Here is a 17,412-nt window from a genome sequence, read left to right as displayed (position 1 = left end):
CTATGTGGTCTTCCTTGCTATCAAAACAGAAACATCTGCTCGTATTAAAGGTGCTGCCAGCCTGATGGCAGATGTGGGGAAAAAAAAAGGCTTCTCCTGTTGTAAGGGGTATATTTGGCAAATAAGAATGATTAAGGATAATTTTAGGGCATTAAGGTTATTTGATTACCCCCAAAGATTTTGTTTTCCAGTTGCTTTGACACATTTAATAATATTTAGCAATGATCAGTACTTATTTTCACCTGCCAACAGCTTCAGGGGGATTTGGCGTATACGTTAGAGTACATGTAAAACATCCCAGATTTTGAATCCATTTTGTTTGGTTTAATGAGATGTGGGTTTTATTTTCTTTTTTTCCTAATAAGATGTTAAAATATTTTAATCCACAGTTTATTCCTTTCTCTTAACTATTAACGGTATTTCTCCTGGCTTTCCACTTAAGCAGTGAATTGAACAAAAGAATCTAGGTGCAGAAGTGGGTAATTTCTTTAATCAAATGGGATTAACAACTCCCAAACTTTTAGGCCTTTAACAACTTTTAGGCCAGATACAACTTTTCATTTTTTCCTTCAACACTAGTCATCCTGAATTAAAACTTCATACTTTCAAACTCAAATGGGTAAATTCTTGTTCTAACCAAGAGGCATGTTTGTAGTCCAAAAAAATATGCTGTTTAGAAACTACTGACTTAAAGATTTCCAGCGTTAAAAAAAAAATTGTTTACATGGCAAGCAAGTGTGTCACTTCCAAAGAACCTATACTGAAAGGCTTTATTTTCGGTTCATTATTTTAAACTCAGATTCATCCACAGAAATGGCTTTCAGGAGACCAGAGCTGTCAGAGGAAGCTGACTTAACTCATAGAGTTCTGCACATTTATGCATATTTATAATGAAAGGCAGGAGACACCAATGCTTCTTTAGTAGTGAAATTTTTTTAAGTTTCAAGTTCAATCTGTAACTTTCAAAGCACTGAATTCAAAGAGCTGATCAGAGTTGTGCTTAATTACATTAATATGAGTGAGGTTTCTACAGTGAAAGAGAAGAAAGAGCAAGAAAGAAATCATGGAAACTCTACCACTTACTAGCCGTGTGGGCTTAGGCAATATCTGTGGTTCTGTCATTTTTTGAAGTTTATTTATTTATTTTGAGAGAGTGAGAAAGAGAACAAGTAGGAGCAGGGGAGGGGCAGAGAGAGAGGGGGAGAAAGAATCCCAGGCAGGCTCTGAGCTGTCAGTGAAGAGCCCAATATGGGGCTCAAACTCATGAACTGTGAGATCATGACCTGAGCCAAAATCAGAGTCGGACCCTTAACTGAGTCACCCAGGTGCCCCTACACTTCTGCCATTTATAAAATGGGCTTAACAACACCTATCTCGTGGGGCTGGTATGTGGATTAAAAGAGGTATTGAGGTACACTGGTTGAGAACAGCTCCTGGCACGCAGAAAGCCTCAATTAATGCTAGTCATTATTATCCTATGTCTACATGTACATATATTTACTTATATAATTAGCCTGCATACTCAGTTCATTTCCTAGACCCTTCACTTTCCTATTTAGCCGCACGCATAAAACAAAGGGAAAGTGTTATCCAATGTCTGTGCACAAAAGATATGTATCTTTTGCAATAAAAATCACACTCACAATATTGATATTGTCATCTAACAGCTTCTGATGTTTCATTGGTGCATTCTCTGATTTGGTTCATGACTACGTACCATACAGTTTACTAGGCTACCATAAACCCTACTACTGTGTCTCTTATTGCTTAAATTCTATTAACTTTTTTTTCTGGATATGTTCTAGAATATGGGGACCAAAGGGGCTCTAGACCACAGATCTATCATCCTTAATTTTGGGCAATTCCTGACCACAAACAAAATTTATAGCTAAACTAATCCTTCCATAATACACTCAGACAGTGAGATACAGTTTTTACATAAGAGTCCTCAGTAAAACAGCATGTTTTTGATTAAGTCTCGAAATCCAGCTACCAATTTACAGGAACTACAGAGTAGAGAGGAACCTGCCCAGGGTCACCATGTGGATGCCACGCTGCAAAACCCAGGCTGCGAGAAATACTATAAAACAAACAATTCAGTTTCTTAAACAAATACATTGCAAAGGAAACAAAAAAAGGATAGAGGGGAGATCTAGGGATTAAAAGGGACTCTACAATATTAAAAAAAAAAAAATACATTGGTGTTTAGAGACACAGAGTTGGTTAAAAAAATAAGTATAAAGAAGAATAAGAGTAAATTATTGTGAAAATCTCATTAATTATTATTTTGGTGGGGAGGGGGTTCCCATGGTGAGGGGCATATGGAAAACATCTGCTGTGTGACTGGGAAAGCTCTATATCCTGATTTTGGTGGAGTTGTAATGGGACTGATTTCATAAACTCCCTTATAACGGGTTTTATATGTGGCTCTCTTTGTGTTATACTTAACAATAAAACATTCCTTCAAATCTTTTATCTGAGACAGGGATGCTGACCATGGTTTTTTCAATGTGATCCTGCAGTGAGTCGATGAGTAAGTCGCCCACGGGCTTCCAGCCATTCCGTACGGCCTCCACCTCCTTCATGTCAACGTCTAGGTCATCCATGGCGCCCTGCAGATCTCTGAGCTTCTCCAATGCCTTGTCTACTTGCTTTTGCCAATTGCTAGTGACAGCGTTTAGACTTTCCCACTTCTCTTTGACTTCAGAGGACTGTTTGCGCATGGCCTTGGCAATCTTTTGGGCCCTCTCCTCAGGAGTCAATTCTGTAATTGAAAAAAAAAAAAGAAGAAGAAGAATATTTGGAAGCTTGATCAATAGCCAAGTGTGAACACCACCTTTTGAAGGGGTGCTGATAGGTGCATGGAGACACAGTTTACACAAGGCAGGGGAAGAAGAAGTTTCTCCATAGTCTTCTACTGATTCCCTATTACTTCTCAAAGGAAGAAATAAGTTAGAGTAATGAGCGGTCCGGTAGTTTTGGTGACTTTTGAATGTTAATATATTTACAAACCTTGAAATGTAACACAATAACTCAAAAAAAAAATAAAACAATCTTTCTTTAGCATATATCTAGTTATATAAAATCCAAAGGTAGTATTTCATTTCACTGTCCTAAATAAAAATGGGAAGTATAATTAGGAGAGAGATAGCTTTAAGTTACGCAGAAAGACTCTGAGAAAATAAGATTAATTTATCATGTTCCTTAAAAAAAATAACTGAAGACAAATAACGTATCTTAGATACTTCATCGTCGCTGAATCTGTTTGACAGTTCATCTTTAATACAGGGCACTTTCTGTAGCCCAGACATGTAGCATGTCCACAAACATGTCAACAGGAAGACAGCAAAATTTCAAAGATCATCCCAAATATTTCAGATACAGCAAGAAAGCTTCCAGAATGTCTGAAATAAAGTCAAACCTTCAGACAGGAAAGGCCCTGCCATAGGACAGGGGCAGGAAGAAAGAGGAAGAGTCTAGAAGACAAGCAAAAGATACAGACAGAAACGAAAGTTAAGTTCAAAGCCAACTGTCAGAAACACAGAGGTGAGAAAGCTGACAAGACAAGAGCAGACATCCTTAGATCAGGTTAGATGGATCTCCAGTTAAACACTCCTGGGCCTCAGTTCTCTCATCACTCAAGGGTGTCCCCTTTCTTTTCTTTTTCTTTTTGAAAAAATTTTTAATGTTTATTTATTTTTGATGGGGGGGGGGCGGGGGGGGGGGAGGAGACTGAATCTGAAGTAGCTCCAGGCTCTGAGCTGTCAGCACAGAGTCTGATGCAGGGCTTGAACTCGTGTACTGTGAGATCATGACCTGAGCCGAAGTCAGATGCTTAACTGACTGAGCCACTCAGGTGCTCCCTCCAGGTGTGTCCCCTTTTTTACCTCTCTGCTTGGAGGACTGTCCTGTTTGTCTACTAAAAACAGAGGCCAGTCAGAAACATACAATCAAGGAAATCAATACAAGGAAACTGTAGACAAATTTTAAGATAGAAATGCTTATTCTTCTTTGCAATAACATCTTTTGGTATCAGCTGCATTTGCAACTTTACTTCAAAATATTTCAAATTATTTGTGAATATAAATGGAAGTTCATGGAGCTTCCTGGTGAGATGAAGTAAAGCAAGCTCTCCCAAACACTAACTTTCATATGCAACATATATTTGTCCCTCTTTCTTTAGTATTATTTAAAAGTCAAGTGCAAGGGGATAGAACACCTATTTTTATCTATTTAAACTTCCAGAAAATTCTCGACATCAATATTTAGACTTAAAAGCAGCTGTAATAAACGTCTGGGAACCAAATAGACCATGAAGAGTTCAGCAGCCACAGAACTCAGGGTTGCATTGCTGAAATGCTAGAAGCTATAGAGCATCCTGAATAATCCCTCTGCAACTGAATTGATTACAATGAGATTCTGTGTTATGATAGACAGACTGAACCCACCATCAAGTGATAAATAAGGAAAACAAGTGAATCAAACACCCAGCTTCTAGGAATGCTTGAGCTGTGATACAGTCCAGTCCAACAATACTGGAGGAAAGAGACGCCATTAGACAAAGCTTATTTAAGTCCTTAAATAGAAAATGAGAAATACATAACACTTATATGTAATATATTTTGTTTATATAAACATAAAATGTTTTATGTTTATACTTTATATACTTATATATAAATAATATAAAATATGTAAAATAAATAAATGCTACTTACGTGAGATGGAAAAAAATCATTTTAATAGCCCCATGAGAAAGGGAGTGGTAATTTTTATGATGGGAACACCTGTGTTTGTCACTTGGGCTTTTTCAAAGATCTATTTTAGGCACTCGTGTTTTACTGGCTTTTGTAAAAGAAAAAGATACAGTACTAATTTCAGAACAGACAACTTAATTGTGATGATTTTTCCCTGAATAAAGTAAAAACTGTTTCTGAGTCAGTCACTGAGTAACCTGGTAGGGAGACACACAGCTTCTTTGTCCTGTGACAAAACACCCAACATGGCTGGGACATTTTTGTCTTCACTTAATGTAAAATCTTTTGATTGAGCAGTCCTTTTGTGGTATTTATTATATAATCCCTACTCAAGCAGATACTCGGGAGAAAAGAAACGCTCTAAGTTCAATTCCCCATCTGTTTGCCAGAAAGGATACATATTAACTGATCACGAGTCAGAATAAAAGTGCCTCCTATTACAGTACTGATCTCCTTTGAATGCCTACTTTAAAGCACAGAGGGAGGAGGTACAAAACCAAACAAAAACCTTCCAGAACCTTTGTGAAACAGGTAATAAGCAGCAACATCTGAAATATTAAGTTATGACAATGTGGTGTAAGAGAATAGAAAAACAATTTAAAACAGCAAAAAAAGAGGCATAAAAGATGAAAATAATAAAGGGATAAAATTACATTTTAAACATCCTCTAGTTATTTGAAAATCAAAGGACAACGTTTCCTTCAAAATTTCTGAAGAGATTTTTTTGCCATAAATTTTAAGACCCTCATGCAGGAGTAGAGAATTTTCTGGACCCAGTGGTTCAGAATTCAGGGGACATATGAGAACCCCCTCCGAGAGTTTATTTGCTTGCCTGTTTGTGTTTAAATACTGAGCCCCAGGGGCCCTACCCCAAAATATTAAAAGATTCAGATTTAGTTGGTCAAGGGTGAAGGGCAGTGTGGATATATTTTAAAAGCTCCCCAGATGATTGTAATGTGTTGCCAGGACCAAGCACCACCAGCTTCTTGGCTCACAAATTGATTTCTCTGGTCCCTGCTGCTGAAGCTGGAGTATTTCCACTCCGGTGAGTTGGTATGTCATATTCCCACGCAGCGCAGGGCCACTAAATACTGAAGGCCCAGAGCAAATGAAGCTCAAAGATAAGAGGGTAATCTAATTTGCATTTGAAAAGGCAGTAATAGAGGCTAATCGGAGAGCCGGAGGAAACAGCAGGATAAAACCAAATAAATTTACTGACAATTTTCAGACCAGAAGCTCTTTTTCTGTCACTTTCCTATTCCCTGTAGAGTGTGTGCGTGTGTGTGTGTGTGTGTGTGTGTGCATGTACGTGTTTCTCTGTGGATTTCTTTGAGGGGCAGCACTGTTTCTCCGTTCTCTTCCCTTGACAGGCTTTCCCATCTAACTGACCAAATGTTGAGAGTGGAATTATACTTACTTCCTATATATTATATACTTATACATAATATATAATAAGTTATTATATCTATTATATATATAGATTATTAACCTGTTCTAGGTTATTATATCTATTATAAATAGATCATTTATAAATATAAATTATAAATATTGTAAATTTATATTAATAAATATAATTATAATTATTATATTAATTTCATGTAGAATTTATGTAATTTAAAATAGTGATTATTATGTCACAACAGATCTTTTAGGAAAAATTGATAGCTATTTTTTAGGAAGAAGAAAGAAGAAAAAGAAAAGACAAGAGAAAGCAATGATCAATCTTCAATTTTTCTCTCTTATCCAATTATCTTTATTCCTCAACTATGCAAATGAATTGGTGGCATTTATACCACACTACTTCTATAGCTTGGAGAGAAAGACTGCCCATGGTACCCTGCAATGCAGGTGGAAAACAAAGCTGGACCAAGGGCACAGACTAGGATTTGGGACCAGCTCTGCCCCCCCATCTTGCCCTTTGCTCCTAGGAGAGCTAAATAACCCTACTCATCTCACTTGTATTGAGTGGGAACCCTATTTTCTCATGCTGGGAAAATATTTTATACCAAGGGCTTTCAGAGGTCTAAAATTCAATTCTGTAAGAAAGCCAAAGCCACTATATCTCAAAGAAATCTTAATAGTAGAGGGGAAAACAATCTCCTTATGCGTGCTTGTACAAAAACATTTTGCATTAAAAAAAATTAAAGTATATGTTTTTCCTATGAAATAATATAGAACTCTATTAGAATAAGCCCAGTTGTTTTAAATAAAGACTTTCCATATTTATGGTATTTTCTTGCTCAATACGAAACTGACATTTATAATGTCCATTGGGATTTTTTTTAATGTTTATTTTTGAGAGAGAGAGAAACAGAATGTGAGAGGGGAGGGGCAGAGAGAGATAGAGAGGAGACACAGAATCTGAAGCAGGATCTAGGCTCTCAGCTGTCAGCACAGAGCCCAAAGCGGGGCTCGAACCCACGAACCATGAGATCATGACCAGACCCGAAGTCAGATGCTAAACTGACTGAGCCACCAAAGTGCCCCTACACTGTGACTTTTTATTTGTAGGTTCGAAAGCCTTATGTCATGCATGTTTTATTTCTTTCCATCTTGGTTTAGCAGCACCCAGTCTAGAGACCGGTAAGTCCTCAATATATAATTAGTGAACTGAGTTGGGCTCAATGGAACTTTTAGCTTTACTCCTTACTGAGCATACTCAACTTTATAACTTCAAGTGGAAATCTTTCTATTTATTTTTCTTTCCTCCTCCCCACACCCATCTAAAGCATTTACAAAAAGGTTTTTACTGTGAAAGAGAAGGATAAACTTCACAAAGTTATTTCAAGTATGGTAATTCCAAATATCTTACTTGTACATTTTGCTTTTTTTTGCATGTATCTACAATCTTGTTGTATTTCACCAAGTGATGAAAATATTAAGACCAGCAAATATAGAAAAGAAACCCTCCAGAGTAGCATTTTTACTTCTGGACTAGTCTAGTGCAAGAAAAGATTAGGAGATCATATACCAATTCCAACACTAACAAGTTATGTAATCATAAATATATTCCTTATCTTTTTGAACTTCAGTTAATAACTATAAAGTTACTGGCACATGCCTGGCACACAGGAGGGCCTCAACAAAGGCTAATTTCTTTTATGATTCCTTTTATGATTTTATTACTAAGTCTGGGAGACGTAGACATCTCTAGGGATTTTTCACATAAACAAACCAATAATTAGTCAATAAAAATTCGCAGGAAAAAGCAAAGCATCCTCATATCTCTAGAGACCCGACTTGCTCTTACTCTCTCTTTACCTGCCCTCCATTTCTTTCTCTCTCCCCTTCATGATCAAAAGATGTTTCTGATTAAAATAATGGGAAATATATTCTCTCCTACATTTTCTGATTACGTGATTAACTTAATCTCTCTGATGATCAGTGTTTAAGAGGACTCCACCCTTTTCCTATTTTGTATGATGATAACAATCATTATGAACTAGATTACAAGTACATCATCAAGGGTCATCAGCTGATTACTGTAATATTTCCAATTATGTTCATTTAATACATTATAAGAGTGACAATAATAAGAGGTTACCCAGACTAGATTAACCTGTTCATGTGTAGCCTAAATCTTTCAGTAAGAACATGATAAAGATGATATGTACCCATCAATGCTGCCAAGGGACTTCTCAAATCCTTAAGGGGAAAAAAAGGACATTGAACAAGTATGTTTAGAGAAAGCAAGATCTCCAAAGTAAAGAGCTGTGGGAAGTATCTTTCACAAACACCCATAGGCAAGGTAGTAAGAGAGGGAAGGAAAATGGAGAGGAAATCAGAAATGCAGCATACTGTGGAGGGAGATAAATGGTACTTTTGATCAGAAGTTAATGGAGGTAGAACCAGAGTCTGGATACTTTTAAGTTTTACTCCTCCTGTAAAATGGGCCAAAGTAAATAAACCCAGCATCGAACTGAGGAAGAAGTAAGGACAGATCATTAAGAAAATTAACCTTGGGGCACCTGGGTGGTTCAGTCAGTTAAGCAACCAACTTCAACTCAGGTCAGGATCTCACAGCTCCTGAGTTCGAGCCCCATGTCAGTCTCTGTAGTGACAGCTCAGAGACTAGAGCCTGGAGCCTGCTTAGGATTCTGTGTCTCCCTCTCTCTCTCTGCCCCTCCCCGGCTTGTGCTCTGTCTCTCCCTCTCTCAAAAATAAATAAACGTTCAATAATTAAAAAAAAATAACCTCCAAGAAAAGAGCAGGAACATCAGAGACACCCTGGAACAGACCTGGCTAAGCAACCTGAGACTCAGCTTTCAATTTTCTGTAACTGAATATTCCCTGAATTTCCTCACACTGATGGCCGCTTTGTAATTTATACATGTCATTTGTGTGTGCTGAACAGCAGCAGACAGGTCACTGGGGGGAAGGGGTGGAACTGAGAAGAAGGGAAGCTGGGAATGTAAACTCCAGGAGGGGTTTTCTTCCCTGTTGTATCCTCAGTATCTAAAATACTTAGTCATTCTTGCAAAACAAGTTAGGCAAGTCTTGTGTTTATGTACTGCCATAGTAAGTGAGGAGTTTAAATGAAGAGAAGACTTTATGTCTTTGCTAGCATTAAACTTTTTTTTTTTTAAAAAATGCAAACCTTGGCACGTCTGGTGGCTCAGTTGGTTAAGCTTTTGACTCCTGATTTTGGCTCGGGTCATGATCTCACAGTTCATGGGACTGAGCCCTGCATCAGGCTCTGCGCTTGAGGAGTCTGCTTGGGATTCTCAATCTCTCTCTCTCTGACCCACCTGCACACACACACTCTCTCTCTCTCTCTCAAAATATACAGATAAACTTTAAAAAAATGGCAAACCCTCTAATTCACTTTTAAAGATTCCAGCTTTTGAGAGGAACAACAAAAATAGCAAAGTAAGTATACTACCCCATTAAAAGAGTTTAGTATCCTCCTATTCTTTATATTTAAGAGAATAACATCCCAGATGTTGATTATAAGAAAATACATACATGTAAAATACTGCCATCTTTTTTATGAGGCAAATGTAATTTACGGATGGTTGTGATAGTGATTAGAGAACCTAACAGATGGTGAACAATTAATTTAAAATGTTGTGCCCATCAAACTAACCTTTGTTATCATTGTTACCATATAATTCTTCATCAAGAATGTTGATTTGTTTATTTAAATTGGATTTCATTACTATGGTATTCATTATCATGCAAAAAAGTTTTTGAAATTTTTACCCAATCAGTAGGCTTATTCAGCCGACTCATATATTTTAGGAAAGCTGAAGACTAGATTGATTACATCCATCCATACATTATAGAACTTTAATTTGGGAAGGATCACATTGCTGCTCTGTAGTTAAGAACACTGGAAAAGAAAGGAACATTCTATTTTTCTGTGTTTTTTCATGCATTACTACATTACTAATCTAATTTGGACTTGAGAAGTTAATTAAATTATTGTCTTGGTCTATAAGCCTGAAAGCTATTATTTATCCTTCAATTTTTTATATGAAAATTAAAAAGACAAAGTCTAATATTGCTTAACCACATTCTCTCTTGATGCTAGGAAATCAGTGAACTGGTATGTCATTCTATTAAGCAGCCTGGTATTTTAGTAAAGAAAAAGCAACAGTAAAGGGAAAAGTAAAGACTTACAGACATATTTCCTATTGTATGAAATTGTATGAAATTGCTTTAAAGTAGAATATAGAAAATTATTTCTACTAAAGTGCTGGGAGCACCTATGATTACAAGGGTAATGAGAGTATACTATGGTGGTTAATTGCACCAAGCCTAGCGACAAGCCCAACATGGCACTTCGATGCTGTCACGAGTGACAGTGTGCTTCCAAAACTCTCCGAGTCTCCATTTGCTCATCTGTCAAATGGGTGGTGACAGTACTCACACCTCAATGAGTTGTTTTGAGGATTAAAGGAAACAAGACATGTGACGTGCTTGGCATCGTGATCAATGTTGCCTTGTGAACATCTATGTTTACTAACATTTCTCTCCCTCCCTTCTTGGGCACTGGTCGTTCTTCCATCTAACATTATATTTATAGCAGGGGTGTGCCAATCCCAGCAGACCCAAAGCTCCACCTAACTCAAGCTGAGTCCGTCAGAACCCTCTCGTGTAATGCGCTGGATCTAAAGAAGGGCTGCCCCTCCCTGGGGCCAGGTCATGAGGTACATGGTTATAGGAAAGCTAAGAAAATCAAAACTGGTAGAGAGAGAAAGAAAGGGTGACATAGAGAAAAGGCTTCTGCGTGGCACTCCAGTCCCTGTTGCCAGCTGTGACCTTGCCCTTACCATACTGGGCTACTGGGGCTAATACATTCCCCCATGTGCCTACGCTTATGGAAGTTGGGTGTTTGCCATTTACAATAACTAAGATTCTAATCAATAAAGCTGTTATTAGGAAAACAAAAATGCCCTGGGAAAAAAACACCCATTAGTTTTACTAGCCTAATTACTTAGGTTATAATGTGTAATTTGGTCTCATTTTATGAGATGCAAGGAAATAATTACTGCCATCTTTTTAATGTAAACTTAAGTTATACTAGGAATCCATGTAAAAGTAACTTGTACTAAGCTATACGATAATTTCACTTTCACTCATTTAACAATCATGAAATTTTATTTGCACGTTTGCTAATATTGGCATAAAATGGACTGACATAGTAGACTGAAAATGTCATTTATTGCTTCTTTGTTACATCATATGTAAAATTTCACAGAGGAGAAAAATATTTCTAATAATGGGCTTTCTAAAATATTATGAAACAGTTAATAATTAAAATAAAACAGTATGCCCAGAATTAAAACCTTAACTCCTAGTAAATCTAAACAGCTGTTGAAGACCAAAGACAAAAAATATTAATCCATACATACTTTTTTATCTGAAAAAAATGATTCACCATTAACAAGTACAAGCATACATAATTATATAAAGTACACACACATGCATGCACACACACACACACGCATGCACACACACACACATATAAAGTACAGAAAAAGTACAATTAACTAATAGTTGTCTTTTTCCTAGGACTATCATTTAAATGAAACAAAATCAACTGATCAAGTATACCACGCTGAAAAAGAAATAATGTTCAGACAGCCTGGAAGAAAATAAGAGTTGTAGCAATAGTAATGCCTTCACTGGAATAATTTTTAAAGAAGACTCATGGGGAAATTGATGAATACAAATAATGCAATATTTTTTCTCTTCAACATGAAAAGCTGAGAAGAGGAAAAGAGCTTTTCTATACCCACTCATACAATAAACGGTACAACTGTCTAAACACTTTTAGAGCTGAACTGTCCTATAAAAGTTTTACTTAGGGGCGCCTGGGTGGCGCAGTCGGTTAAGCGTCCGACTTCAGCCAGGTCACGATCTCGCGGTCCGTGAGTTCGAGCCCCGCGTCAGGCTCTGGGCCGATGGCTCAGAGCCTGGAGCCTGCTTCCGATTCTGTGTCTCCCTCTCTCTCTGCCCCTCCCCCGTTCATGCTCTGTCTCTCTCTGTCCCAAAAATAAATTTAAAAAAAAAAAAAAAAAAAAAAAAAAAAAAAAAAAAGTTTTACTTAGCGATTGATACCTAACCTCAAATCACATAATATGTATGCATGTGTGTGCATGTGCACCGAAATCTCTATGCAGCATGGGGAGAGGGACGTTGATGTGAAAGCTCTCACTCCCCTGTGCAAATGTGACCTTTACCCTGAACTATAGGTGACAAATAGGTGACAAGGCATGTGTATTCCCTGATTATCTCAAGAGGTCTGGGGACTGACGTGGGCTAAGGCTGACTGTGGCTGAGTCCGGTTTTCAAAGGAATTGAAAGCTGGAACTGAGAACAGCAAGGGGTAGGGAGAGGCTGGGAGAATAAGGCAGAAGCCAAAAAACAGCTGTGCAGGGTGAAGAAGCTCTAGACACTGAAAGTGGAGAAGGAGCCAGGTCCGTGGCCAATGAGCAGAGAGAGAGAGAGGAGATAAAAATGAAGAGCTGTGGTCAAAGCCAGCCAAAACACTCACTGCAGGTTAAGAAGGGTCGCAACATAGAAGCTCATGCTGTGTTCCTGATCTACCCTACATTAGCTGGTGACCTTGTTCAGCATCTCAGTATTTTCTTGGCCTTTGTGTTTTTACTGAGAAAGAAAAGAAAAGAAAAGAAAAGAAAAGAAAAGAAAGAAAGAAAGAAAGAAAGAAAGAAAGAAAGAAAGAAAGAAAGAAAGGGAAGGAAGAGAAAGAAAGAAAGAAAGAAAGAAAGAAAGAAAGAAAGAAAGAGAAAGAAAGAAAGAAAGAAAGAAAGAAAGAAAGAAAGAAAGAAAGAAAGAAAGAAAGAAAGAAAGAAAGAAAGAAAGAAAAGAAAGAAAGAAAAGAAAAGAAAAGAAAGAAAGAAAGAAAAGGCGTGCTGCTCTATCTGCCTGACTTATTGGGACAGTTAGGAGAATATAAAAGTGGTTTAGAAGTACAAAGAACAATACAAAGGACAACAAGACATTTACTGTCTTATTCTACCTTTTAACAGATATAAACCAGGTGACTAAAATCAAATGAAACACAATTCGATTGTGTTAAAAGGAAAATTACTGTATTGACACGATTCAGATGAAATAAAATTAAACAGTTCCATATTGTTCAAACCAGACAAAGGGATACTGACAAAGTTGTGAACTTTGTAAAATTTCTTTAATTATTCAGATGATTCTAGTTCAATTAAAATTATATTTACCTAATAACCACGTATAAGGGGAATGAGTTATTCTGGGCAGTCAGTGTTCCAGACAGCTACACTTTACCTCTTCAGCTCTGTATTTTTACGGTTGCCGTTTTAAAAGGAAATAAACTAAAACAGAGCATAAATTCCTATGCCTTCTCTTAACTGATTTACATTCTGTCTTCAAAAATAAATAGACCATAATTCATAGCTTCAGTTTTTCTTTTATTGTAAAAAGCCCCAAAGACTACTCTGTTTTGCATTAGTTTAGAAGTGTCATATATCCTTTTTATAATTTCTTTCTCCTCATTGCTGTCACTGCCGGCAATCATTGCTCATGGTCACCCTTTTCCGTGTCCTGTCCTTTCCATTTGCCACATGCCCACGATTCACTGGGAAACAAGTGAAACTACTTACAACAGCGTCTAAAGTAAGAGCTAATACCTCTGAGAGAGCAGCTTTTCCGTGAGTAAAACTAAGGATCTTCACTGCATTTGCTATATAATATCTATCTTGGTTGCTCAGATAATTTTGCATAGTCAGATTCTCAGTAAGTGAGAAAGGTCGCTAAGTACGGGGAGGGCTGAGCTCCGGACACAGATACCGGTAACACAGTCAGAGAGATCCCGGAGAGACCCTCCAGGGAGGCATGGAAGAGAGCTGGGAGAGAAAAGGACCCCGAAAGACACTGAGCCTTCACTGGCTGGGAGAGGATGAGCAGGGGCTGAGTGGGCAAACAAGGAAGGAGTCAGAATTCAGGTAAGACAGACCCACACACAGAAAACACACACATACACACACACACACAAAACAAAAACAAAACAGGACAGTAAGCCACAGGATAAAGACAAGGAAAACCATTGCCTGCAGAACATCACTAGTAGTTTGGTGGCAAATGGGCATCAGTTTGGGGGCAGAGAGAGAGATAAGACGCTGCCACACGGGAAAACTGAGGCCAAATCCCTGTCCAGCCTTGTGGGCCCAGTGAAGGAGCTCAGATGTTATCACAGGTGCTACTGGTGGTTTTTAAACCAGGGGAGCAAATGCCAGTTCGGAGTTTCAGATATATCACTGTAGTGTCTATGTTGATGCAGAGATAACAATTAAGAAAGAACTAACAAGAGAGGCGCCTGGGTGGCTCAGGCGGTTGGGCACATGACTTTGGCTCAGGTCATGATCTCACAGTTCATGAGTTCAAACCGCGCATCAGGCTCTCTGCAGAGCCCAGTTGGGACTCTCTGTCCTTGTGTCTCTCTGCCCCTCCCCCACATGAACAAGCACTGTCTCTTCCCTCTCTCTCTAAAAAATAAATAAATGTTTAAAAACAAAAAAGAAGTAACAGTAGTCCTAACAAAAAATGGCAAGGGCTTAAGGTAAGGCAGTAACATTAACAGTGATCTTTAAATATTTTAAATATACATCCTTGAAAGATGATGAGAGAGTACATCTTAAAAGTTCTCATCACAAGGGAATACAATTTGTAACTGTGTGTGGTGATGGATATTAGCTAGACTTATTGTGGTGACTGTTTCACAATATACACATACATCTAATCATTATGTTGTACACCTTAAACTCACAGAATGTTATATGTCACTTATATCCCCAAAAAACTGGGGAAAGAATGGAAATATCTAGCAGAGCATACCCGATGAGACTCTTTATCAGCAACTTATCATTTAGTTGAAATAATTACTTTGCTTCTTTTTAATAGCATTTATCAATTAATAGGACAGAAGCCTGAGAACAACTCATACCTGTGATACACAGCACTCAAGTAAAACACCACGGGTTACCACACACACACACATACACACACACACACACACACACACACACACACACACACACACACCACTGTAAGATAATTGACAATAGAAAAAAAAAGAAAAAAAAAGAACTGGAAGAAGAAAAGGCATTTAGAAAAGAAAAATCATGCAGAGAAGTATTTTCTGAACTAGTTACTGAAAAGTAAAGAGATGGGTCCATTTTGGAGTGTCCCAATGGCACGGTACACACAGCATATTAAATAGAATAAAAAATCTTTCTATCTTCCCTGCTCTACCCCTCCAACAGGGAGTACTTCAGGTAGCATCACACAAGACAACTAATGTTCAAATGCTATTTCTGATAGCAGCTCTATCTAATTCATGGTGAACAACAAAAGTATAAAAGCTATTTTGGATAATTTTCTTTCATTTACTTTTACCAGCAGGTAACATCAGCTAGCACTGCAGAAAACAATAATGGGAAAGAAAGTATAAAAGTTGCTAATCATAAAAAACCAAATCACAAGAAAATCATAAAGTTACATTGATGACTCTTTCTCTTGCCCCCAGTATAGTATTGGACATGGGGCTTGGCAACATCCCAAATGTATCAGCAAAATAAGAACTCAAGAAAGCAATATGATCTTATCCTTTAGACTAACTAACCACTGAGAAGGAAAATTTATAGTAAAGTGAAGCTTTAGTGATATGATAACATTTTTTTATTGCTATGAAGCAGTTTATTACAAAAACATTTCCTCTATTCTCTGGAAAGTGCTAGGGAAGCAAGGACGAGAAAAGCAGGTTTAAGGTGGACTTTAAATTGGAAAAGGTGAGACAAGTGAACTTATTTTTTCTTCCAAGCTTAACAACAATTGTTAATGGTGCCTTTTTTCTTGTTGTGTTAAGTTGAAATGTTCTGTCCGACTTTCCAGGTCCTCTGTAATCTGCACCAGACAACACGGACAAGCTCCCCACTCCTACCAGCTGCCCAGGCAAAGCCACTCTTCCTCACTGGGAAACGCTGATTGTGACAATCCTGCCCCAGGTGGTCCTCCCTCTTCCCTGAACCTCCTCAAGGCCCAAGCATCCCCACAGGTGCTCGGCACATGCATGCATGCCTTCATTCAGCAACTGTGCAGTAAGCACCTACTATGTGTATGTATGCATGTTGTGTGTGTGTGTGTGTGTGTGTGTGATACATATACAACAGCGTACTCAGAAGGAATACTTCTTCAAAGTGAGACGTAACAATTACGAGGGATTTGCACACTGAGGGGTTTGTTGGAAGTGGAGGCCCAACAATGGCTTAAGTCCCCAGTAGGCTGACTGGAAAGACAATGATGCTACCAGCAGAAAATAAAAATGAATGCTAGAAGGGGCGCCTGAGTGGCTGTCGGTTGAACGTCCAACTCTTGATTTTGGCTCTAGTCATTATCTCACAGTTGTGGGTTCGAGCCCTGTATGGGGCTCCGTGCTGCCAGCGTGGAGCCTGCTTGGGATTCTCCCTCTCCCTCTCTCCCTCTCCCTCTCTCTCTCTGCCCCTCCCCTGCTTGTGTTCTCTCTCTCTCTCTCTCTCAAAAATAAACACTTTTTAAAAACTTTTAAAAATGAATGCTAGAAAATATAGGTATGCTGTGTGTGTGTGTGCGTGTGTGTGTGTGTATGTGTGTACACAGACATACATATAAAACTAGGTTTAAAGGGCAAAGAACACCATGATGTTTTTTTAATTGTCAAATTAGCTAACATACTATAGTCTGGCTGCAGGAGTAGATTCCCATGATTCATCACTTACATACAACAGCCAGTGCTCATCCCAACAAGTGCCCTCCTTAATGCCCATCACCCATTTTCCCCACCCTCCTAACCCCCCACCCTCATCAACCCTCAGTTTGTTCTCTGTATTTAAGAGTCTTTTATGGTTTGCCTCCCTCTTTGTTTGTATCTTATTTTTCCTTCCCTTCCCCTACGGTCATCTGTTAAGTTTCTCAAATTATGCATATGAGTGAAAGGAACATCATGATCTTGATGGGAAATTTATTCAGACTGAAATTTCTCAGACTCTACTCTGAGAAAGGGTGAGGAGGAAAATGGCTGCTTGTCCAAATATCTGATCCAGTTTGGCTACAGTCAAAAAAAGCATTTTCCACCTGTACTTTCCTTACAAGTAATAAATGCTCATGAATTATGCTGTGGGAC

At 38.2% G+C, this 17,412-nt stretch overlaps 1 protein-coding gene across 9 annotated transcripts in view; it reads right to left on the bottom strand.

Moving 5' to 3' along the window:
• Window positions 1–17,412, bottom strand: part of UTRN (utrophin) — a 514,842-nt gene that overhangs the window by 96,322 nt on the left and 401,108 nt on the right. For all 9 annotated transcript variants that reach the window (XM_058736181.1, XM_058736184.1, XM_058736182.1 and 6 more), the window contains one exon: window positions 2,496–2,764. In XM_058736181.1, coding sequence (XP_058592164.1) covers window positions 2,496–2,764 — 269 coding nt within the window. The remainder of the gene's footprint in view (window positions 1–2,495; window positions 2,765–17,412) is intronic.

This window comes from Neofelis nebulosa, chromosome 6, assembly GCF_028018385.1.
Source record: "Neofelis nebulosa isolate mNeoNeb1 chromosome 6, mNeoNeb1.pri, whole genome shotgun sequence".
NCBI classification, from domain to species: domain Eukaryota; kingdom Metazoa; phylum Chordata; class Mammalia; order Carnivora; family Felidae; genus Neofelis; species Neofelis nebulosa.
This window is presented reverse-complemented; position numbering and strand designations above follow the sequence as displayed.